Source organism: Stenella coeruleoalba (assembly GCF_951394435.1).
Source record: "Stenella coeruleoalba genome assembly, chromosome: 7".
Classification (NCBI taxonomy): domain Eukaryota; kingdom Metazoa; phylum Chordata; class Mammalia; order Artiodactyla; family Delphinidae; genus Stenella; species Stenella coeruleoalba.
The window spans coordinates 37,558,790-37,585,730 of NC_137153.1; the positions used below are offsets into that span (position 1 = coordinate 37,558,790).

At 37.1% G+C, this 26,941-nt stretch overlaps 1 protein-coding gene across 2 annotated transcripts in view; it reads right to left on the reverse strand.

The window, feature by feature from the left end:
• AOPEP (aminopeptidase O (putative)) overlaps positions 1-26,941 on the reverse strand; it is a 359,010-nt gene that overhangs the window by 296,697 nt on the left and 35,372 nt on the right. The window contains exon 2 of one of the 2 annotated variants that reach the window (XM_079927637.1): positions 5,909-6,821. The exons of the other annotated variant lie outside the window; for it this stretch is intronic. Within the exon in view, the coding sequence (XP_079783763.1) occupies positions 5,909-6,684 (776 nt within the window). The 5' untranslated portion in view covers positions 6,685-6,821. The remainder of the gene's footprint in view (positions 1-5,908; positions 6,822-26,941) is intronic. 2 annotated transcript variants of the gene reach the window in all.

The window sequence follows — 26,941 nt, forward strand, 5'->3', positions numbered from 1 at the left end:
GTTATCTTCTGTTGATGTTTGGTGATTCATGGTTTTTTGTTGTTGTTGTTTGGTTGGTCATTTTTGTTACTTGTTTAAATTAAGACAGTCCATCATTGCCTTTTCTCGCAAGACTCAACTGGGATTCTGAGAAATAGAGATCCATCTAGACAGTGCAGCAAGGGGATAAGGAGGCTGAAAAGGAACACTTCCAAACATTTTCATGTTTGGGATTATCAATTCCTCCTTTGCAGTTATACTATGATATTATAGAATTAATGGGTATTTCCCCTCCAGTTCTCATGAATTTTACATTGGTTTCTTGATGCAAGTAGGGGGGAAAAAAGGTATTAATTACAGAAATGTTCATTTTAGACCTGAAATCTCTTCTAAAATATCTTCTGCTCATTCTTTTAATTTTAAAACTTAATAGTAAGATACAAAACAATGAAACTATTTTCGTGTTTGTGTGTGTGTATGTGTGGTGGGGGGACATGTTTTAACATCTGGTTTCGATATCAAACTAAAAATACTCCAAAGGTCTACATCGTCCTTGGTCCAACAGCTGAACAATAAATATAATTTAAAAAAATCATTCCCTCCTTAGTATTTTGCCAACATCATTCTGGCTTTGTCTAAAACAAAGAAACATCATACTGATCTAGGAAATTTTAAATTTTAATATCACTTTAAGTTATAATGTATTTTCCTAGTCAGCTACCTTTAACAATGACCCAAATAATTATAGTTTTTAAAATAAATTTCCTATGTTTAACTGAATTTCCCCTCCATTCAACTCATGTTCAGTGATGTCATCAGCTTAAGCAAGATCTCCTAGACCACTTGGCTGGTTCCACAACTATTATAATGATCCAAAGGGAAAAAGGAATGGGTTAACAGAAAAAAATGCTTTGGTTTTAAATAACATTTTATTCACTGGAATGGAAAAAAGGCAGGAAAATGCAGAAAGTACATAAACTTTGAATAAAGATTTCCATTTTTTTAAAGATTTTTTTTCTTAAGTATGTTGAGGCTCTAGAATCAAAAAGATATTAAGGCCTCTTCCTGTCTAGCTTAGCAAGTACACCATTACACATTCTTGACTGTTCCAGGTCTCACCAAAATATTTTCAAAGGGCACACATACTCACACACCACAAAAAAGAAAACATTTTTTCCAAGAAGCATGTATCATATTGTTAAGTATGTGGTTATTTCATCAGTCAGTTTTAAAGGTCACCTAAAATCCAGTATCTGAATGATGGAGGCAAGAAAGAGCACTTAGGTTCAAGAGAAGCCAGAACCCCACAATGGCTAAAACAAAGTAAGAAAATGTAGTTTTGTTTGTTTGTTTGTTTTGCGGTACGCGGGCCTCTCACTGTTGTGGCCTCTCCCGTTGCGGAGCACAGGCTCCGGACGCGCAGGCTCAGCGGCCATGGCTCACGGGCCCAGCCGCTCCGCGGCATGTGAGATCTTCCCAGACCGGGGCACGAACCCGTGTCCCCTGCATCAGCAGACGGACTCTCAACCACTGCGCCACCAGGGAAGCCCAGAAAATGTAAAAACAAAGTAAGAAAATGTAGTTTTTATATTTCCAGCTATTTCATTTTAGAACTAGAATAACAATGAGGAAGAAGAAATGATTAACAGTGATTGAAAGAAATACTCTTTTATAGCTGCAAGTACATTTTCAGTTCTTGTCCAGAGAACACTGCTACTTGGTAAAAATGGGATGAGAGCTCTTATGCAAGAGGAATTTCAGGATGGAAAGATGATGATTTTTTTTCAAATTTGAAGTTTATTCTTTAATGAGTTTTTTATCAGTTTTAGATTTATTTTTAAAAGTACAAAGATAAAACACAGTCCCCATATATCCCATACCCAGTTTGCCCTACAACTTACATTAGTATATTTGTCACAGTTGACACATTATTATTAACTAAAGTCCAGACATTAACTAAACTACTCAGATTTCATTAGTTTTCCTCTAAAGTCCCTTTTCTATACCAGGTTACTACATTAATTTTAATCATCATCCTAGGCTTCTCTTGGCTGTGACAGTTTCTGAAGACTTTATTTATGTTGGCCTTCAGAGTTTTGAGGAGTACTGGTCAGGTATTTTGTTGAAAGTCTGATTTATCTCATGTTTTTCTCTTGGTTAGACTGGGGTTATGGGTTTGGGGGAAGAAGGTCACAAAGATGCCATTTGCATCACACCATACCAAGGGTGCATACTATCAATGTGACTCATCACTGTTGATGTTAACTTTGACCTCCTTGCCGAGGTCACGTTTGTCAGATTTCTCCAATGGAAATTTACTTTTTCCCCCTTTCCACGCTGTCATCTTTGGAAGGAAGTCACTATGAATAGCTCACACTTAAGGAGTGAGGAGTTATGCTCTACCACGATAAGGGCAGAGTATCTATATAACTTGGACTTCTTTTGCACCATGGATTTGGCTATTCTCCTCCATTTGTTTATTTAAGTCAATCACTGTTTTATATTAGTATGGACTCATGGATATTTATTTTATACTTTGGGTTATCATCCAAAACTATTTTTTGTTTTGTTTTGTTACTTTTTTTTAACATCTTTATTGGAGTATAATTGCTTTACAATGGTGTATTACTTTCTGCTTTATTAAAACTATTTTATTTTGTTGCTCAGTTTGAGTCATTAGGACTTCTTTCAGATGGCTCCTTGGACTTTGACAGACACACGTAATTCCGGGTTCTTGTTGCTGCTATTTGAGCATTTCCTTATTTTCTGGCACTATAGATGCTCCAGCTTCATCTTGCATGTTGCCTGCCCCAGTCCCAGCCGTTTCTCCAAGAAGCCCTGGTTCCTTTACTGGAGAATGTATTAGAAGCCAAGATCCAGGCGCTAGGGTACACTCACTGCTTCTAAACCCACTCAGCTGACAAACAAGGAAATATATGTGTGTATGCTATCACTTGCAAACAACCATATCTATAATTATTTCTATATGCAACCATCTGTATCTACAGTATGCTAAACATGAGTTCATAGTGATGTCTCCAATTCTAATCCATTTCCACATGGATCATTCTAGCCTCCTCCCCTTGCTCATCTGTAATCTCCCACTTCAGCAGTGAGAAACCTGGCTCCCATCACTTGCACCCATTTACTAAATTGCTCAATTCCAGGATACATGTACAGTGGTACCAGTATTGTTAACCTGTACCCCCATGGGAAACAACTCTATCAACTACAGTACAGTATTTATGTACAGTTCCTTTTGCCTTTAGCCTTACAGATTCAACTCATTTCCAAAGTTACTTAGGTCAGTATCTTTTTCCTCTACTCCCTTCAGTGAGGTTGTTTCATACATTTTTAATATAGCTAGATTGTTCTGTCACATTTTACATTTCATCCTAGGATCCTCTGACCTCTTGATTGTTTATTTACATATTATCAAACAAAATAACAAGTTTTATTCTCAACAAAGGGTAGGATAAGAGTGGGAAGGGGAGAAGCCACTGATGGAACTTGAAAGGAAAAGTACCAGTTTAGAGCTTTTCTTAAGTTTCTGTCTAGTATCTGCTTAAAAATAGAAGTTTATTGAAAGCTAATATAATTTGTTTTTTTAAATGTATTGAAATCTTTGCATACAATAAAGGACATGGTAAAAATCAAAAGTAAGAAACATAGCTCCCTTTCACAATTAACACATGGATTTTTGTAGGAGCTTTCAGTAACTTTATTCAATTTTCCTACTTGTAAAATGGGAATAAAAAGTTTCTCATCCAGACTAAGAATTTATAGTAGGCATATGGATAGTATTCTGCCATTCAAGGATAAAAATGTAACCACTACTTTAGTTTAATAAATGTAGACTCTATGCCTTGAAGGAAGTAAGCTCTACCCAGTTATATTTTTCACACAATTGTGAAATTTTACATTTTCACACAATTATATTCATAAAGCATTGTAACCCTGATGATTACTATTTGCTCATATCACTAAGCAATTATTTCTGTCTAGTAACCTGGGATCCTTGGGCATTTTAAGTCCTTACAGTATCCAAACAGTTACCAGTATATATCTAGATTTATTCTTAAGCATGTGGGAAAATTTATATAGAGAGATTTGGTGGTCATTCATGGAAGATTATCTTGACTATAATAAAATTCCCCCAAAAAAAAGAAAAGAAAAAGGAGAAAAAAAATCTTTGAGGATTAAAAAAATGTTTTATCCCTGTAAGACTGCATAAATGCCATTTATTTACTAACATATAATCACAAACCTCCAAAAATACACCTTAAACTCCTGCTGTGATCATGTGTTTTACTGAATTTTCAGAAAAGGAGACATCAAGAGTAAATTCAAGTCAACCTTTCAGGAGCAAAATGTGCCCACGGACCTTCTGAGTTTCTTTAAGGAAACCAGCATTTATCAATAACTCATTCCTACTCAACACTTTACATGCAGTGTAATTCACAAGTCTAATCTCTTTCTTTGTAGTAAGCACTGAGAAGAAAGCCATGTTTGAGGCCATTACTGAGAATTTCTTCTAAATACTGTCGATAGTTTCTTCTTCCCCGTTATTCTAATTCAAAAATGAAATATCTGAGAGTATAAAATCTAGAATTTCCCAGTTAAATATTCAGAGACAGTATATTGTCAAATCTTACTGAAAAGCCCATCTTCAATAATTTCAAAAAATTCTGAAGATACAGTAGGAACACCTATTTCTTTCCCTCACAGACTCCCAAGAATATCAAACAAGTTATTCTATAGATAAGTCACTATGCTTTTGTACTGATGTAAATTTGCACCACCCCTGCACTATCCCAAAGGCCACCTCAGACTCCAGCAGAAATGACAGGAAGCAAACTCATTCTGAGCAGGGAGGGAGACCAGAGCAGGAGGTAAGATTAGAGGCAAAGAACGGGATAATGAGAGCTCAAAGTCAAAGTGATGGCTTTCAAAATATGATCTAGAAGGTTTTTTGGGGGGTGAGTTGGGGGAGAGATGTAAGCAATTTACCGAGACCACTGCCTCCATTAAGGGAGTCCAACGCTATAAAAGAAGACGCTGAAAACAAGCTCACAGAGATGAACGCTCCTCCAACCAAGATCTGCTATAATTATTGTATTGCTTTGCAGTACATTAGCACAAAGAAATAGGTAGAATAATGAGGAATCAATAAAGTTTGATTTGAAAATTCTCAAATTCTAAAAACCCTGAACAACTGTTAGAGGACAGGCAAGAAGAAAAGAACAAATGACTGCCTAAATACCCACCCTCTGAACATCGATGCCTCATCAATTCCTTCTCCCCACACAAAAAATCAGCAGTCTCCTTGGTGTCAGATACCCAGAATCATGGCCAAAGAGGCAAGTGTGGACTCAGCAGGACTGACTGTCACCCTCAGAACCAAATCCTTCCAGTGTTTGAGGGTTCATATTACATAATAACTGACAAAGTCCAGGGAGGCATTGCTGCCAAGAGACAGGTACAGTAAGAAAGCCACAAAGCGGAGCTGGCTTTATTTGGAAGCACTTTGCCAGGCTTCACACCAACCCAACTTGGCAGCCCCTCAGGGGGAATATGAAGGAACTTTGAGAAAGTATTTGCTCAAAGATACATATCGTTTCCATCTACAGTACTGGAAGCTGCCAGCAGAGATCTCAACAGAGAGCTAGGCTCGGCATTTAACCATTAAACCTGATTTTCAGTCTCCTAACTCAGAAATACGGGGGCTTAATAAAGTAATCTTTTCATCCTGACTTAAGGGAAGTAATCCTATTAAGAGTTCAGCATGCCTGGGAATTTACCTGCTTCACTGTGGGTCGAAGGATTTAAGGTTAGATGGGTAATGCCACAATAAAGAGGAGTGTCTTTACACACCTCCCGGTGTGTAAGATTAATGGGCAGGGGACTGCAGAGTGCCCAGATAACCTACCTGCCACTCTGGTCTGAGGTCCACGTAACTGATCGCCCCTGGGGTTTGGTTGTGTACTGTATCCTTATGGCATGAGGAAAGTCAGTAGCTGTCTGAACCCCTGTCTTCCTGATCTGTAAGCTCCAAGTGTCAATGTCAAACAGGAGTTCCCCACAACCAGGAGCCTGGCTGCAGCGAGCATAATAGTCTAACTGCTCCCTCCAACGATCTGCAGGCAGAGCCACGAGTTCACATACAATCTGATTCCTGAGCTTGGGAGACCTTGTAAATTTTTCAATACCTGGCACAGCAGCAACATCCACCTCCTCAACCTTTAACACAGATAAATCACAGCAGTCCAACACTAGCAAAAAATCCTCACTCCCATGATTCCCTGCGTCACAGCAGTACTTTGAGCTAGAAATCCCAGAAGCCTGTTCCTGGTTGTCATGGTTACCATCTTTACCAGACGTATCTTTTTCACCTTTACCACAGATTACAAAATCATTATATCCCATTTTAGATGAGACGGTCCTTGTATTTGTTACAGGAATATGGCAGGGTTCAGGCGTCCTAAATTTGCAGGCTTTGTTTGACTCTGATGGGTAGGTTTCCTCGGTGGAACTACTCTGTTTCTTGAATTTATTTCCAGACTCGAAGAAAAGCACTATGGTGCCCTCAATGATTTGACTTTCGAAATCCACATCTAAATCCAGTACATAGTGCTTCACAAGTATGTGGCTGGTGTTGGCCATGAGAGGCAGGTCATCTCGGGAAGGATCCAGCTTTATGTCCATGGTATAGGTGTTGTTCGAGAACTTTGTTTAAATCTCAGAAGGGGCTTCCTGTCAGTCCCAATCTTCCAGAGTCATAAATGGCTGCTTACCAAAAAACACCCGATGTCACAAATTAGGGTTCCACAACTTTCAGTCCCCTGGTAAAGAAGAAAAACACAATCACACAAAATTCCAAACAAGACCCTTTGCTCCTGCAACTGCTGCTTCTGCAAGTTGACTACCTCCTTAAATAATTCCCCAATGTAGTAGAAGCTCAAGGCTAGAAGGCAGACTAATCTTTTTGACTGACATCAAAGAAAATTACATTATGGGTTTCTAAAAATATTTCAATTATCAATGGAATGAAAGGGGCCTCCACAAAACCAGAAGAATCATGTTCCTAACTAGAACAGTCCTTGTTCCAGAAAACAGCAATTGTTAGGCAAAAGTGTAACATCACTGTACCTCTTGTTTTAAAAGATATTAAATGTATCGTTTCTAATTTTGTGCACCAAAAGAAAAGGGATTGTTTCTCTACTGTGATTCTAAGTAACAAATGTGAATGAAGGCTAAATGGTCTCATATGTTTTATTCTTTGAGAGTAATCATTTAATACATACAATGTAACTCCAGGGATTATTGTACTTTTCACATTAGGACTGCTCTCATATCAGCACTTCCAGTAAATTACAGGAAAATGAGCCAATTTACCAAGAGTGCATTCTAAGTATTCCTTTGAGATTGTTCATGGAGATTTTTCAAATTTATAGTTAAATACTCAAGGTATATCATTACATCTTAATAGCTGAAAGCCCATTAACATTCTGGATAATAGCCTTCTTGTGGCAAACGAAAAGGTCTTCTCATCTGAAAAAAAAAAAAAAAGGTATGCAAATGCCTATAAAAGGAAGGAGAGAAATTAAAACGTGGAAACAGATGTTGTAATAAAATGCCCAAGTTCTTCATAAAAGTTCTGATCAAAATGTAGTCCTATTTTATAACAGCAATCCAGCTAAAAGAAAAATTATTTGAAATTATTTCAGTCCCTGTTGTGTACCTAATTTCTTTCAGCATATTTTTTTTTAACCAAAAGTGGGGAAAAAAATGGCAGGGAAAAAGAAACAAAAACTCTGACAGAGTAGATTTATTTAAAATCACTTTTGTATTTCTAAATATCAAGAGGTATTCTTTTATCAACAGCAAAACATTACTTGCTTGACTTTTCAAGTAAAATTGAGCCCTCCATTTTTATTGTTTAACTCCTCCTCACTTCCCTTCTAACTTTTTCGGCCAATCTACTAGACTCTTATTTCCTTTCCTTCTAGAATCTCATTCCAACAATCAAAACTATTGAACTTTCATTTTCTACCTCTCTACAGGCTATTTCCTCATCAAAATCTCACCTATCCTTAAAAGAAGCTGGCTTCCTGCAGCCTTGTACAATCTGGTTTCAGGCTATTTTTTCCAGTCATGGAGACCACACTCCCTTTGAATCCTTGTCCTCTAGTCAAAGGGCCTGCTCAGCACACTGCTCCCTAAAGATGACCTGACATCTTGCCTCCATGCTTTTTGGAGGCAAGTAGTGTGCCACACCTGGAGTGCTCCTGGCTCCCACCTCCCATATCCACCTGCCAAATTCTCTTCTCCCTCCACACAGTTCAAGTCCAATTGCCTCCTGAAATCCTTCCCTGCTCCCTACTCTCCCTCCCCCATCCCCACCAAACTGTATGTGGTAATACACACTTTGACTTTAAGAATGATAGGAATTGAGAGAAATCAGGGATGTAAAAGAATAGTCTGAGATTACCTTAAGGAGAAGCTGGCACTCACTTTAATCCTAGTAAAGTCAATGGGCAAAGGGAATAAGCCAGGGTATTTTCTTTTCTGCATGAGAACAATTGAACTTGTCACATAATGAATAATAAACTACAATAAAGCTACTGGCTATATCTATGTAATCAGAAACAATGGATGCTAAAACTTCATCCTGCTGGTGTTTGGAGCTGCTGTAATGCAGTATTTTGTTGACTGGGCTATTAAAATTTTTTTTAATAAAAAAAAAAACTGAATACACACACGAGGAAAAGCCTGAATCAATTAAGACAAGGCTTAACTTTGTGGCTGTCTAAACTATCAAATTTGAAAAAGAATACTTTAGTATTTCTAATAATATAGATAAAACCATTTATTGTCTAACCCTAATAGATTCCTTCATTTACTTGTGAAAGTTAATATCATTTAATAAAATATATTCTATAGAGTAGTTTTCATCACTTCTGTCCCTCGTGGCTGTCCCTAGGCTGCCTTAGAGCCCTGCCCATCCAAGACTGTTAATGTCACTTTGTTTGTCAACCTAACTGGAAATCCTTTCGTCCTCTTCAGTAGATTCTTTTTTTTTTGAATTGAAGTCTAGTTGATGAACAATATTATATAAGCTACAGGTATACAATTCAGTGATTCACAACTTTTAAAGGTTACACTCCATTTATAGTTATTATAAAATATTGGCTATATTCCCTGTGTCGTACAATATATCATTGTAGCTTATTTTATACATAATTGTTCATACCTCTTAATCCCCTACCCTTATGTTGCCCCTCCTCCTTCCCTCTCCCCACTGATAATCACTAATTTGTTCTCTATATCTGTGAGCCTGCTTCTTTTTTGTTATATTCACTCGTTTGTAGAATTTTTCAGATTCTACATATAAGTGATCTCATACAGTATTTGTCTTTCTCTGTCTGACTTATTTCACTTAGAATAATACCGTCGAAGTCCACCCACATTGTTGCAAAAGGCAAGATTTTCATTCCTTTCTATGGCTGCATAGTATTCCATTGTATATGTATACCACATCTTCTTTATCTGTTCATGGACATTTACGTGGCTTCTGTATCTTGGTAAGTGTAAGTAATGCTGCTAAGAACACTGGGGTGCGTGAATCTTTTCCAATTAGCGTTGTTGTTGTTGTTGTTTGAATATATACCCAGGAGTGGAATTGCTGGGTCATATGGTAGTTTTATTTTCAGTTTTTTGAGAAACTTACATACTGTTTTCCACAGTGGCTGCAACAATTTATATTCCCACAACAGTGTACAAGGGTTTCCTTTTCTTCACATCCCCTCCAACATTTGTTATTTGTGTTCTTTTTGATGACAGCCATTCTGACAGGTGTGAGGTGATATCTCATTGTGGTTTTGATTTGCATTTCCCTGACGATGAGTGATGTTGAGCATCTTTTCATGTGCCTGTTGGCCATCTGCATTTCCTCTTTGGATAAAAGTCTATTCAGGTCTTCTCTGCCCATTTTTTAATCAGGTTGTTTGTTTGGTTTTTTGTTGTTGTTGTTGTTTTGATTTTGGTTTTTTTTTTTTTTTTTTGATGTTGAACTGTATGAGCTGTTTATATATTTTGGATATTAACCCCTTATCAGTCACATCATTTGCAAATATTTTCTCCCATTTAGTAGGTTTAGTAGGTTATCTTTTGTTTTTGTTTTTTTTTCCTTTGCTGTACAGAAGCTTTTAAGTTTAATTAGATCCCATTTATTATTTGTGCTTTTATTTCCTTTGTTTAGGAGATAGAGCCAAAAGAACATTGCTGTGATTTATGTCAGAGTGTTCTGCCTGTGTTTTCCTCTGGGAGTTTTATGGTTTTGGGTCTTAACATTTATGTCCTTAATCCATTTTGAGTTTATTTTTGTGTACACTGTTAGAGAACGTTCTGATTTCATTCTTTCACATGTAGCTGTCCAGTTTTCCCAGAACCACTTATTTAAGAGACTTTCTTTTCTCCCTTGTATATTCTTGCCTCTTTTGTTGTAGACTAGTGACTTTATTCCTGGGCATTCTATCCTGCTCCATTTGTCTATATTCTGTTTTTGTGCCAATACCATTCTGTTTTGATTACTGTAGCTTTGTAGTATAGTCTGATGTCAGAGAATGTGATTCCTCCAGCTCTACTCTTCTTTCTCAAGATTGTTTTGGCTATTTGGGGTCTTTTGTGTTTCCATACAAATTAAAATTTTTTTTGTTCTAGGTCTGTGAAAAATACCATTGGTATTTTGATAGGGATTGCATTGAATCTGTAGATTGCCTTGGATAGTATGGTCATTTTAACAATACTGATTCTTCCAATCCAAGAACATGGTATAGCTTTCCATCTGTTTGTGTCACCTTCAGTTTCTTTTGTCAGCGTCTTATAGTTTTCAGAGTACAGGTCTTCTGCCTCCTGTGGTAAGTTTATTCCTAGGTATTTTATTATTTTTGATGTTATGGTAAAGGGGATTGTTTCTTTAATTTCTATTTCTGATAGCTGTTGGTGTACAGAAATGCAACAGATTTCTGTATATTAATTTTATATCCTGCAACTTTACTGAATTCATTGATGAGTTGTAGTAGTTTTCTGGCATCTTTAGGATTTTCTACAAATAGTATCATGTCATCTGCAAATATCATGTCATCTGCAAATAGTGACAGTTTTACTTCTTCTTTTCCAATTTGGATTCTGTTTATATCTTTTTCTTCTCTGATTGCTGGGGCTAGGGCTTCCAATAATATGATGAATAAAACAAGACAAGGGCATCCTTGTCTTGTTCCTGATCTCAGAGGAAATGCTTTCAGCTTTTCACTGTTGAGTATGATGTTAGCTGTGGGTAGGTCCTATATGGTCTTTATTATGTTGAGATATGTTCCCTCTATGCCCACTTTCTGGAAAGTTTTTATCATAAATGGATGTTGAATTTTGTCAAAAGCTTTTCTGCATCTATCAAGATGATCATCTGGTTTTTATTCTTCAATTTGTTAATGTGATGTATCACATTGATTGATTTGCAGATATAGAAAAATCCTTGCATCTCTGGGATAGATCCCACTTCATCACTGTGTATGATCCTTTTAGTGTATTGTTGGATTCAGTTTGCAAATATTTTGTTGAGGATTTCTGCATCTAGGTTCATCAGTGATATTGTTCTGTAATTTTCTTTTTTTGTGATATCTTTATCTGGTATTAGGGTAATGCTGGTCCCATAGAATGCATTTGGAAGTGTTCCTTCCTCCACAATATTTTGGAATATTTGGAGAAGGATAGGTGTTAACTCTTCTCTAAATGTTTGGTAGAATTCACCTGTGAAGCCATCTGGTCCTGGACTTTTGCTTGTTGGAATTTTTTAAATTACTGACTCAATTTAATTACTGGTAATTGGTCTGTTCATATTTTCTGTTTCTTCCAGTTCAATCTTGGGAGATTATACATTTCTAAGAATTTGTCCATTTCTTCTAGGTAGTCCAGTTTTCACAGTAGAGTTGTTCACAGTAGTCTCTCATGATCCTTCATATTTCTGTGGTGTTGGTTGTAACTTCTTTTGCATTTCTGGTTTTATTGATCTGGGCCCTCTCCCTTCTTTCTTGATGAGTCTAGCTAAAGGTTTATCAATTTTGTTTATCTTTTCAAAGAACCAGCTTTTACTTTCATTGATCTTTTCTATTGTTTTAGTTTCTATTTCCTTTATTTCTGCTCTCATCTTCATGATTTCTTTCCTTCTACTATCTTTGGGTTTTGTCTATTCTTCTTTCCCTAGTTCCTTTAGGTATAGGGTTAGGGGCTTTTTGGCTTTTTTTTTTTCCTATAAGTTATGATAATGTTTTATTTTATTTCTTTTTTCCCAGCTTCATTGTGATATAATTCACCTATATTTTATTTTTTTCCATTCTTTTTTTTATTGAAGTATAATTGATTTACAATGTTGTGTTAATTTCTGCCATACAGCAAAGTGATTCAGTTATACATACATACACATTTTTATATTCTTTTCTATTATGTTGTATCATAGGATATTGAATACAGTTCTCTTGAACTATATTGAATACAGTGTTACACAGTAAGACCTTGTTGTTTATCCGTTCTATATATAAGAGCTTTCATCTGCTATAGGGTTAGGTTGTTTATTTGAGATTTTTCTTGTTTCCTGAGGTAAGCCTGTTATCGCTATAAACTTCCCTTTTAGAACTGCTTTTGCTGCATCCCATAGGTTTTGGATAGTCATGTATTCATTCTCATTTGTCTCCAGGTACTTTCTGATTTCCTCTTTGATTTCTTCAGTGAGCCACTGGTTGTTTAGCAGCATATATATATAATTGCTTTAAGTTGTTGATCTGTTAATTTCAAATGCATTTTAACAACCCAACAGTTGTACTCTCCTCCCCTCATGATTACTATTTTTGATATCATATTTTACATCTAATTGTTTTGTGTCTCCCTTAACTGCTTATTGTGGATATAGATTATTTTACTACTTTTGTCTTCTGACCTTCCTACTAGCTTTGTGCATGGATGATTTCCTACCTTTATGTTTGCCTTTATTGATGAGCTTTTTCATTTTGTAATTTTACTTGTTTCTAGCTGTGGCCTTTTCTTTCTCACCTAGAGAAGTTCCTTTAACATTTGTTGTAAAGCTGGTTTGGTGGTGCTGAATCCTTTTAGATTCTGCTTGTCTGTAAATCTTTTGATCTCTCCATCAAATGTGAATGAGAGCCTTGCTGCACAGAGTATTCTTGGTTGTAGGTTTTTACCTTTCATCACTTTAAATATATCATGCCACTCTCTTCTGGCCTGCAGAGTTTCTGCTGAAAAGTCAGCTGATATCCTCATGGGAGTCCCCTTTTATGCTATTTGTTGCTTCTCCCTTGCTACTTTTAATATTCTCTTTATTTTTAATTTTTGTCATTTTAATGACTATGTGTCTTGGTGTGTTCCCCTTTGGGTTAATCCTGTAGGGGACTCTCTGCACTTCCTGGACTTGGATGACTGTTTCCTTTCTCAGGGTAGGGAAGTCTCCAGCTATTATGTCTTCAAATATGTTCTCAGCCTCTTTCTCTCTCTCTTTTCCTTCTGATACCCCTATAATGCAAATATTAGTGCACTTGATGTTGTCCCAGAGGTCTCTTAAACTGTCTTCATTTCTGTTTTTTTCTTTTTTCTTTTGTCTGTTCAATGTCAGTGATTTCCTCTACTTTGTCTTCCATCTTGCTGATCCCTTCCTCTGTATCATTTAGTCTACTGTTGACTCCTTCTGGTATATTTTTCATTTCAGTTATTGTATTCTTCATCTCTGTTTGGTTGTTCTTTATAACTCTTTGTTAAAAACTTCTAACTTCTTGCTCTGTGCATACATTCTTCTTCCAAGTTCTTTGATCATTTTTATGATCATTACCCTGAGCTCTTTCTCAGGTAGATTGTCTATCTCCACTTCACTTAGTTCTTCTTCTGGGGTTTTATCTTTTTCCTTCATCTGGAACAGGCTCCTCTGATGCCTCATTTTGCCTGAGTTGCTATCTGTATTTTTATTTATCTGGTAGGTTAATTATGTTTCCTGACCCCAAAGAAGTGGCCTTCTGTAGGAGAAGTCCTATGTGTCCCAGCAGTGCACCCCCGTCTCATCATCCAAGCTATATGTTCTAGGGGTTTCCCCTATGAGGGCTGTGTGGGTCCTTCTGTTGCGGGAGGCTGACTATGTGGGTGGTCTGGTAGTCTTGGTTGGCCCCTAATCCACTTGGTTGCCAGGCCCTGCCTTGTGCGGAGCCTTCTGGCTGCTGGTTGGCTGGGCCTGGTCATGAAGCAGCTGACTGCAGAACCCCAGGGGGCCTCTGGGCTAGTGCTGGCTCACTGGTGGGCAGACTCAGGGTCCAGTAGACCCCAGGGCTGTTGTCTACCCACTGGTGGGTGAAGCCAGGTTCTGGGGTTAGTGCTGGACTACTGGCTTACAGAGCTGGGTCCTGGAGTCTGGCTACAGGGCCCAAGGATCCCACAGCTTGTGTCAGATCACTGGTGGGGAGGGGCTGGTTCCTGACACAGTTGGGTACAGTACCCGGGATATCCCAGAGCTTGTGTTTGCCTGACAATGGGCAGGAACAGGGCCCAGCTGGCCCCAGGGCAGGATCTGGCCTGCTGTAGGTAGGCTGGGTCCATAGGCTGTGGGATCATATTTTTCTTATACCTGGTGACTGCCCCCTGGAGTGTGGAGCTGGGTCCTGGCCCTCTGGTGGGCAGAATCATGCCTAGAAGCATGTCTAGAGGTAGCTGTGGGCTCAGGAAGTCTTTAGGCAGCCCATCTGCTGAGGGGTGGGGCTTGTTCCTACCCAGTTCATTTCCTGGCCTGAGGCATCCCTACACAGGTGCTAACGAACAGTTGGGTGCAGCCAGGTCTTAGAACTGAGCTAGAGGGAGGGTTCCACAAAGGCACCTACCAGCACCAGTGTCCACATAGTAGCAGCTCCCCAGAATGGCTGTCACCAGTGTCTATGTCCCTACGGTGAGCCACAGCTGACCCCCGCCTCACTGAGAGACTCTCCAAGACCACAGGTAGGTCTGGTCCAGGTTCCTATCAAATTACTGCTTTTGTCCTGGGTCCCAGAGCATATGAGATTTTGTGTGTGTGCTTTAAGAATAAAGTCTCTGTTTCCCACTAGTCCTTTGGAACTCCCGAAATTAAGTCCCACTGGCCTTCAAAGCCAAATGCTCTGGTGGCTTGTCTTCCTGGTGCAGGACCCCCAAGCTGGGGAGCCCAACGTGGGGCTCAGAACACTCACTCCTGTGGAAGCACTATAATTATTCTCCAGTTTGTGGGTATGGGAGTTGATTATATTGTGAATCCGCCCCTCCTACCCGTTTCATTGTGGGTCCTTCTTTATGTCTTTAGTTGTAGAAGATCTTTTCTGGTAGGTCCTGGTCTTGTTCACTGATGGCTGTTCTTAAAATAGTTGTGATTTTGGTGTGGTTGTGAGAGGAGGTGAGCTCAGGGTCCTTCTACTCCGCCATCTTGGTCCCCACCTCTAAACCTCTTTCAGTGGATTCTTGAGTATATTCCATATAGAGGCAATTATAAATCTTTTCTCCTTTTAACTTTCCAAGTCCATGCCTGATGACTCATTCTTAGCTGATTATTTGGCCTCCTACCTGACTGAGATGATTTTGAATCCCTGAAACTCCACCATACCTCAAGGATTTCTAGTTCTTCACAATTAGTGCCATCTCCTGATTCAGAGGAAACATATCGCCTTATCCAGATTCAGAGGAACCAATAATCCCTTCTCACCAAAGCCAATTTTTTCCCCCTGCATCCCAGCTTTTGGAGTCTGAGAGAGCCAAATGAACAGCACTCTTCTTGCACATTCAAATTCTGAACATACTGGGAAATAAGATGAGGATATGGCAAAGGGAGACCAAAATATCACATTATTGATGAAGACTAAACTGGAGAATATGACTTAGTGTGGGAGCCATATATATCTCAAAGCATTATGTTGTACACCTTAAAGTAATACAATATTATGTGTTAATTATATCTCAATGAAACTGGAAAGAAAACAAACAAGCAAAAACTACGTTTGGTCCTATTGTCCATTTTAACTAGTCTACTTTACTGAATTCTCAAGCTGAAAAATTCCTTAGGGCTCACTTCTAACACTAGTTTTACCAATGAAGACAATGAGGTCCAGAGAGGTAAAGCAATTTGCCCAAGGTCAATTTCTGAGGCTCTTCCACTTGCTGGTACTTTTCCTTGAAATTCTCATCCTCATGACCATTTCCTTCATATTGTCCAAGTCATAAATCAAATGCTAAGACTCTCTTCCATACCCCACTCTACCTTTTTTATCTCCTTTCAGTTGTGTGGACTAGAATCAATTCAGAGTATAATAGCTTTGGAGAAAAAGGGAGAATTTTTAAGCAAGCCCAGAAGACTCAAAAGATCACCATCACCTTCGCATGGTTTCTAACCTAAGTTATGTATAATGTGTAACTCTATTAAAACTTGTTTCTTATTACACCTATTTCCTTTTTGCCTTGGATTCATGGATGATCTAAACATTTTTCTCTGCAAGTACATAACTCTCACTGACATCAATCAGGGTCACAGTCCCATGTTTAGGGAAGAACTGAACTGACTGTGGTTGCAAACGCATATATCTGGCCACCTTGAAAGGCCTCTCTCAGCAAATAGTAACCATATTTCTAAGCAGTTCGTTGACTTCAGCACTTTTTGCTATTATTGTGCTCCAATTTTAAATGACAGCTCATCTCACTAAAGCATTTTTCCATTCTCTGTCATAAGCCATAATATAAAATTCCTCCCTTTATCAAACCCAATGATTAGTTTCCAGTGGCTAACCACTGCTACCTCTAAAATAAGTGTGCTATGTGGTGTGTGTTTTAAATGCTTAAATGATTGTTTCAGCAACACCATTAAAGGCTTTGAAAGATTTAATGTACAGAAATACTTTTCTTAAGAAAGGCTGGGGGGGGGTGCGGGGGTTAGTGGAAGAGGATTAAATACTAAACAGAGCTATGGCACAGCAAAGAAACTGCCTTGTCACCTTTAATCATCCAAACAGAAGTGAGCACATTTACAAATGTGGAAACAGCTTCCATTCTGGAACCCTCCAAAGAAAATAATTTCTCTCCTTTCAAGCTACAAAGCCCTCTGTATCACTCTCATGGCCCTTAACTTATCCTGCCTCGTTTTATAGTTACCTTCATCTTCCAAAGGTCTATAAAGAACTTGGGACTCCTAACTCATCTCTGTGTTCATGACCATGTTAAGTAGAATACCCTGTACACAGTAGGTTCTCAATAAATATCTGTGGAATTTGACATCTGAGGGCATTTGTGATTTCAATGTCTAGTTATTTACAGCACAGGGATTCTGGTCTGCATAGGTTCTAGAAGAAAGTTATTGCTTAAACACCTTCTTCCAGACAGCTCTCATTTCTTCTTCTCATCATACACCTGTACTTCTTTCTGCCACATCTCTTTTCTTGTAAGCAACTCAAGGGAAAAGGAGAGAGTTTTGCATATATGCTTATTACATAGCATTGAGCATACTGGGAACAGTTACAAAATATTTAATTCTACAGATTACTTGTTCAGAGGAAGACAGTTGTCTTCTATTGCAAGTGTGTTCATTCTTTAGGATACAGTGATTGCTCTTAATGACAGTAATTAGGTTACTGAAGTATACTGTTTCTGGGCATACTTCCTCAGATAGTCAAATGCATATTGTCATAGAAATATAGCTTATTGATGTGAAATTTGATGATTTCAGAATTAGAAGGAATCTTAGAAGTGCAAATGTATTATGTTTAGAAATGTCACACTAACATGTTATTTTGTAACTTATTTCTCTCACTCAAATAGATGCAAAATATAGCCATGAAAATGCAAATAAATCTAGCTTATTTAATTGCTATACGTTGTCCTGATATGAATTTCCACAATTTTTTTTTAAATTTACTTGGTTGCACCAGGTCTTAGTTGCAGTAGGCGGGCTCCTTAGTTGCGTGCGGTTCATGGGCTCCTTAGTTGTGGCATGCGAACTCTTAGTTGCAGCATGCATGTGGAATCTAGTTCTCTGACCAGGGATCAAACCCAGGCCCCCTGCATTGGGAATGAAGAGTCTTAACCACTGTGCCACCAGGGAAGTCCCTGAATATTCCACAATTTAGCCATACATTTCCCTACTGATAGAAATTTCAGTTCTTTCAAATTTTTCATTATTACAATATTGCAATGAACATTCTTGTACATGTCTCCTGGTACACATGTGCAAGTGTTTCCTGGGTAAAACACCTAGAATTCCATTTTGCCTAATATTAATATTGTCACACCTGCTTTCTTTTTTTTTTTTTTTCCCTGATATACTGATATATCTTCTCTATCCATTTATTTTTAACTTCTTTGGGTTGTTTTGCCTTGGGTATCTTTTTAAAGCAACATTGGGCTGTATTTTTTTTAATATATAGTCATTTAGATAACTGAAATTAATTTTATTTCCATTTATCATGATTATGTTATAAGAGCACTAGTCTCAACCAACTTATTTTGTGCTTTCTATTTACCATGAATTTCTTTGCTTCTTAGCTTTTACTTTTCTACTTTTTGTTGAATTTTTCTGAATTCTCTTTTTTCCCTCTACTGTTTCATACCTTATACAATCTATTTCTTTTCTTGACTATGCCTACTTAAAATCAATCTCTGAAAAATACAAGGACCATAGAAAGTCTTATCATGAGTCCTTCCTCTTCCCTACTCTATACCAGCTTCCATATTATTGTTGCTAATATCTTAGCATCACATTGTTTTCAACAACCTTCATCCAACTTAGGAAAAAGTCAGTACTTATTTGTTCACAAGCTTCCTTGCTCATGATGGATTCATACATTTCACTCCTTCTTTCGGGGTTCAATTTTATGACAGTTACTACTGCTACATAACAAATTAACCCAAAATTTTATAGCTTCAAACAGCAAGATTTTATTATATTCTTTATAAATATAAAATATATTTATTATACGCCTTATATATATTACTCAGATAGGGCATTCTTCTGAATCTTATGAATTTGACTATGGCACTCGGTGGAGAATGGGCATGTCTGGGAGGTCTGATGATCAGAGTGGCTACACAAAACCTCTCTAACATGGAAATCTCAGAATAGTCAGAAAACTTATACGGTACCTGGCAGCCTCCAGAGCAAGTGTCCCAAAGAACCAGTTGAACGCTGAATGACCTTTTCTGATCTAGCCTCAAAGGTCAAGGCTTTGTGGAAGTGGTATCACTTCCACCAGATGCTACTGGTTTCAAAAGAGAGTCATATGGCCAGTCCAGATTCAAGAAGAGGGAATTCAACTCCACCTCTGGTTAGGTAACATTGGAGAAGAGCATGTGAGATGGTAGATATTGTTATGACCCCTTTTGGAAAATACAATTTGCCACAATTTCCTTTTTACTTAAGTATATCTTTAGTAACTCTTTCAGGAGGAATCTGGGAGTAGTAAACTCTTTCAACACTTGCATGTTTGAAAATGTCTTTAATACATCCTCACTATTAAGTGATCATTTAAGTGTAGACTTTTAGGCTGACAGTTATTTTCACTTAGCACTTTGAATATATATTACTCTACTATATTCTGACATCTTTTTGCTGATAAGAAGTTTGTAATCAATTTGCATTTCTTGATATTTATTGTTTTTTCTCCCTAGTAGCTTTTATATTCTTTCATTATCTTTGAGTTTCTACAGTTTCATTCAATGTGACTAAATGTGGATTTATTTTTATTTGGCTTGCTCAAGATACAGTGTGCTCCTTCAGTTGAAGGACTTGGGAATTCTTTCCATGTCTAGCCCTGAGAAGACAGCAGATTTCCTTGCCTCTCTGTTGGGACAGTGTAACAGAATTTTCTTTCTCCACTGAATGTAGGGATCTCCCCCTTATGGCTTCTGGCTTTACACAAATAATTCAGTTTTAGTTCTCCACATGTACTGAGTCCATGGCTGGGTACCCCTTCCTTGGTGGAGATCAAGTCTCCCTTACCCACCCCCGCCACACCCAGCTATTAAGGCCTATACCTATTCCTCTGTGAGAGCCTCTTAGATTAGACTCCTATTCATCATACTATCTTTACATTCCCTCTCCATTTTGGTCAACTAAGATAAGCCTTTTTTGGTTTTGAATTTGCATGTATGTGTGTCTGTGTGTGTGTAGCCATGTGTATGTTGTTATATTTTACCCAGCATTTCTAAATACCTGATATTGGGAGGGGGATTTCCTTTTAACTCAGTTGATCATATGGACCCTGCTATACCACTTAAATAGTCCATACCCACAAGTCCTTTGGCTCAAGAAATTTTCATGAAGGACATGCTTCACTGAATAATTTTATAAGAACCATAGCTATAGATACCCATTCATCATCACAGAAGCCTGGAGAGATGATTAAAGATTAAGAGGATAAGAATATGTGCAAAGAAAGAAGCCAAGATGCAGAGAAAGCTGGATTATATTATTCATTCATTCAACAAATACGTGGAATCATCTTCAATTTTCCCTTTGTCTAGTAACTCTCTTGCTCTCCCCACCATGTCCCCAAGGAAAGCTTTCCTGACCTCACTGATTAAGTCAAATTACCCTATTATGATATCTCACAGCACTGTGTACTTTGCAGCACAAAAAAAGTTTTAGCTTTACATCTGTTTTTATAATTATTTAATTAATATTATTCTTCCTCTAAAATGAAGGGGAGTGCCCCTTCTGGTAGTAGTGGAATAGCTTATATCAGACCAATCCTCCCATTGACAACACTTATAAACTCTAGACAACAACAAAAAAAATCTGAAGGCATATGGGAATAAGCAAAAAGCTCACAGAAACTGTAGGTAGTTGACACCTGGGAGAAGAGAATGGCACTGAGCTTCCTGTTTTACAGTTTTTCATCTAACAGTAGGCCCTACTTGGTGCTAGGCAGAGCAGCTAAAATTCAGACTGAAATCTGCAATTTCAATGGTTGAAGAATCGGAGGACAGAGTTCAGAACTGACTCAGCAGCTAGAAAGTAAAGAAGGAAAACTTCAGGAAGGACGAGAGCCTCATATTCTACATATAAACTGCCCAATTTTCTAACTGACCCCATGTTCGGGGCAAACCAAACAGTCCTCTTATGCTAAATGAACAGAACTAAACTGAGATTTTTACTGCTGCCTAATGCAGGGAAGGTAAAGTCAGAAGTTTGAGTTCAGCCAAGTTAACTGCCTGATAAAATAAAACATTTAGTACTGCTTAGAGGAACATAAGGAACCCAGAGTTTCTATAAAATATCAGCACAATGTCCAAGATAAAACTCAAAATTATTAGGCATAAAAGAAACAAGAACATAGGACCCGTATTCAAAGAAAAAGCAATCAAGGGAAACTGACTTGAGTGGACCAAAATATTAGAATTAGCAGGCAAGGACCTTAAAGCAGCTATTAGTATTATAATTAAGGACATAAATGCTGTAATAAATGAACTAAAAGGAAAACTGAGCAGAGATAAACAAAACTAGACTCACCAAGAAAAAAAGACAGTAAGTTCAAATAAATAAAATCAGAAATGAAAGAGGAAAAGTTACAACTGATACCACAGAAATACAAAAGAACATAGGAGACTACTATGAACAATTATATGCCAACAAACTGGACAACATAGAAAAAAATAAATTCCTAGAAACATACAGTCTTCCAACACTGAATCATAAAGAAATAAAAAATCTTGAATAGATCAATTACTAGTAAGGCAACTGAATCAGTATCAAAAACTTCCCAACAAACGGAAGTCCAGGACCAGATGGCTTCAGTGGTGAATTCTACCAAACACTCAAAGAAGATTTAATCATATCCTTCTCAAACTGTTCCAAAAAACTGAAGAGAAGGGAACACTTCCAAATTCATTTTTTGAGGCCATCATTACCCTCATACCACAACCAGACAAGGACACCACAAAAAGAAAAGAAAACAAAAGAAAAGAAGAGAAAATTACAGGCCAATATCCCCAATGAACAAAGATGCAAAAATCCTCAACAAAGTATTAGTAACCTAATTACAGCAATACATTAAAAAGATCCTGCACTATGATCAAGTGGGATTTATTCCAGTGATCCAAGGATGGTTCAACACAGCAAATCATCATAGGGATACATTACATTAACAAAATTAAAGATAAAAATCATATGCGCATCTCAATAGATGCAGAAAAAGCATCTGACAAAATTGAACATCCATTTAGGATAAAAACTCTCAACAAAATGAGAATAGAGGGAACATACCTCAACATAATAAAGGCCATATAGGACAAACCCACACCTAACAACATACTTAACAATGAAAAGCTGAAAGCTGTTTTTCTAAGATCAGGAACAATACAAGGATGCCTACTCTTACAACTTTTATTCAACTTAGTATTGGAAGTCCTAGCCATGGCAATTAAGCAAGAAAATAATAAAAGGCATCCAAATAAGAAAGGAAGAAGTAAAACCATCACTATTTGCAGATGATATACTCTATGTAGAGAAAACTCAAAGGACTCCAGCAAAAAACTCTTAGAAGTACAAATGAATTTGATAAAGTTGCAGGATACAAAATTAATATACAGAAATCTGTGGCATTTCTATACAGCAGTAACAAAATATCAGAAAGAGAAGTTAAGAACACAATCCCATTTACAACTGCATCAAAAAGAAAAAAATATCTTGGAATAAATTTAACCAAGAAGATGAAAAACCTAAACACTGGAAACTATAGGACACTGATTAAAGAAATTGAAGACATAAACAAATGGAAAGATATTCCACGCTCATGGACTGAAATAACTAATACTGTTAAAATGCCCATACCACCCAAAGCAATCTAAAAATTCAATGCAATCCCTATCAAAATTACACTTTTCACAGAACTAGAACAAATAATTCTAAAATTTGTATGGAACCACAAAAGACCCTTAATAGCCAAAGCAATCTTGAGGAAAAAAAAAACAAAGCTGGATGTATCATGCTCCCTATTTCAAACTATACTACAAAGCTATAGTAATCAAAATAGTATAATACTGGCATAAAAAGAGACACATAGATCAATGGAACAGAATAGAGAGCCCAGAAATAAACCCACACGTATACTAATTTATAACAAAGGAGCCAAGAATATACAACATACATACAATACAAAAGTATTGAAAATACTTTTCAATAAATGGTATTGGGAAAACTGGACAGCCACATGCAAAAGAATGAAACTGGACCACTACCTTATACCACACACAAAAATTAACTTGAAGCAGATTATAGACTTGAATGTAAACTGAGAAACCATAGAACTCCTAAAAGAATCACAGGTGGTAAGCTCCTTCACATCACTCTTCTATATGTGTGTGTGTGTATGTGTGTGTGTGTGTGCGTGTGCGTGTGCACGCGCACACACGTGTGTGTGTGTGTGTATTTGGATCTGACTCCAAAGGCAATGGCAACAAAAGCAAAAATAAACAAATGGGACTATACCAAACTAAAAAGCTCTGCACAGCAAAGGAAACCATCAGCAAAACAAAAAGGCAACCTACTGAATGGAAGAAGTTATTTGCAAATCATATATCCAATAAATGGCTAATATCCAAAATATATAAAGAACTCATCTAACTCAATAACAACAAAAAAGGTGATTAAAAACTGGACAGAGCATCTAAATAGACATTTTTCCAAAGAAGACATACAGATGGCCAACAGGCACATGGAAAGATGCTCAACATCAATCATCAGGGAAATCCAAATCAAAACCACAATGAGATATCATCTTACATCTGTCAGAATGAGTATTATCAAAAAGACAGGAAATAAGTGTTGGAGAGGTTGTGGAGAGGTGGGATCCCTCCTACACTGTTGGGGGGAATGTAAATTAGTACAGCCACTATGGAAAACAGTATGCAAGTTCTTCAAAAACTTAAAAATAGAACTACCATATGATCAGGTACTCCATTTCTGGGTATAGCAAAGAAAACAAAAACACTAATTTGAAGAGATATACGCACCCACTACGTTCACTGCAACATTACATACATTAGCCAAGATACGGAAACAACCTAAGCGCCCACTGATGGATAAATGGATAGAGAAGATGTGAGTTATATATACATAATGTAATACTACTCAGCCATAAAAGAGAAGGAAATTTTGTCATTTTCAACAATATGGATGGACCTTGAGGGTATTATGCTAAGTGAAACAAGTCAGTCAGAGAAAGACCAATACTGTATGATTTCACTTATTTGTGGAATCTAAAAACCAAAACGAATGAACAAACAAAACTACACTAAACTAATAGATACAAAGAACAGATTGGTAGTTTATCAGTGGGGAAGGGGTTTGGGGGTGGATGAAAAGGGGATTAATTGTATGGTGAGAGATGGTAACCAGAATTTTTGTGATGATCACTTTGTAGTGTATACAAATATCAAATTATTATAGTGTATACCTGAAACTAATATACAGTTGACCCTTGAACAAAGCAGGGTTAGGGGTGCCAACCCCCTGTGCAGTTGAAAATCTGTGCATAACTTATAATCAGCACTTCATATACATGGTTCTGCACCAGCACATAACAACCATGGATCATGTAGTTCTGTAGTTCGTATTTATTGAAAAAAATCTGCATGTAAGTGGACCTGCAGTTCAAACCCATGCTGTTTAAGGGTCAACTGTAATATTACATACCAATTTTACCTCAATAAAATATTTAAAAAATAATGAAGAGTGAGAACAAGCAGCACCCAGATCGTGGTTTCTAAATACCTTTTCCAATAACAGGAACCAGGCCTCCTTGGAGAAAGGGCTGACTCTAGTACTGGGACAGGGAAAACATAAGATGAGCCTGGAGCATCATATAGGCCCCAAAGTAAGGAAGTTTAAAAAAAAAAAAGGAAGGGGCATCCAAAAAGGACATAGGAACCAACTGAAAGAGCTTCCAATGGCCAAAGCTGGAACAATCTGAGTAAGATCATAAATAGTGATAGTACTGGATTAGAACCCAAAGAATAAAATAAATACCTATGACGACTCTATTTTAATATAAACAAATGATTGATAAATGGGCAGAGGGGAGGTAGGGTAGGATACATCTTCCTTACAGAAGAATTCCAAATATTAGATGTAGGTACTACCTCTTCCAAGAAGCAGAGTTTAATTTCCCTCCTCTTGAGTATAAGCTGCATTTAGTGACTTGCTTCCAAAGAATAGAGAATGGAAAAGGAAAAATACTAAGTTTACAGTAGAGGAACCTGCAGACATAAACTTGACCACATTATCAAAGTTATTAAGTCATATCAATATCATTATTGCCTGATTTGATTTGATAAGAAGGGCGCTTTACCTCTGTAGTATTCTTCCCAAAACCAATAACCTAAGCATAAGAAAACACCAGACAAACTTGACATTAAGGGACATTCTAAAAAATACTTGACCAGTACTCTTCAAAAATGTCAAGGCATGGGGACTTCCCTGGCGATCCAGTGGTTAGGATGCCATACTTCCACTGCAGGGGGCGCAGGTTCCATCCCTTGTCCGGGAACTAAGATCACACACACCACGCGGCGTGGCCAAAAATAAAAATAAAAAACATTAAAATTCAAGGCATGAAAAGCAAGTAAAATCTAAGAAACTGTTACAGATTGGAGGAGACTTGGGGATATGAAAATGGAATGTAATGCGGTATCCTACATTGGATCCTAAAACAGGAAAGAAAGAAAAAAGGACATTCGTGGAAAACTGTAGTTCATATCATTGTACCGATGTTACTTTTATCATTTAACAAAGACATCATGATTATATGTATATTATGTATACCATTAGGGGAAGCTGGATGATGTATGTGAGAGTTCTATACTATCTTCACAACTTTTTTAGTAAATCTAAAAGTGTTCTGAAAGAAACCATTTATTTTTAAAAGAATAGTTAAAATTTTACAAATTTGGTGAGATATGTAAATCTAAAGATTCAAGAATCTGAACAAACCCAAACAAGACAAATGCAAAGGAAACCACACCTAAGCATATCATAGTCAAACTGCTGAGAATCAAAAACTTTAAAACTTGAAAGCAGCCAGAACAAAACATTACACTGGGGGACAGTAACACAAATGATAGCTGGCCTCTCATCAGATTGTCACTTGACTTATCAGAAACAATGGAGGCCCAGAAGACAATGGAATTATATTTTAAGTGCTCAGTGAACTGGGAGCAAAGTACATTTGCCTCAACTATATTAGTCCTAAAATCTTATAATTTGTTAGGAAGTCCTTATTTTTATACCTAGCAAAATGGCAGCCCATTTCTGGTTAAAATTATCCAAAATTCTGAATGAGTTGAGATTGAATTAATTTCTACTTTATTCAAAATTGGTATCTCCTCTCATTTATCTGTCTTTTTTAAAATTCTATTTCAAAACAAATATATTCTAATATACTAACCCTCCCTCCAAAATATCTAGCTCTTTCCTTCTTCAAGTATAAATTCTTACGAATATTGGACAAACGGACATAGCATGGAACAGGTTTTCTACTCAAAGGTTTGAGCAGCTATTAAACTCTCAAGTCCCTCAGAACTTTTCTTTCAGATCCTCATTTTCATATAGCCTCAATTTAACAGAAATCATTTGCTCTTAAACAGTTAATAAACTTTTAAAGTTGAAGTAATTTTTAAACAGCAGAAACAAGCCAATCAAAAGATCATCATTATCTCTGGTACAATTTTAATCTTTGAGTTTGGGACATGCTGACATGCTTTCAGTCACTGTATTTGGTTTCTGGCATTTTAACTTTAAGTTTTTCCCCTTTGTTCATTCCTTTTAATTTTTCTTTTACTTCAAGTAAAAATACAGTGTTAAAACAACATTAAGCTATATGTTTTAACTGAATAAGTACCAGGATATTCGGAG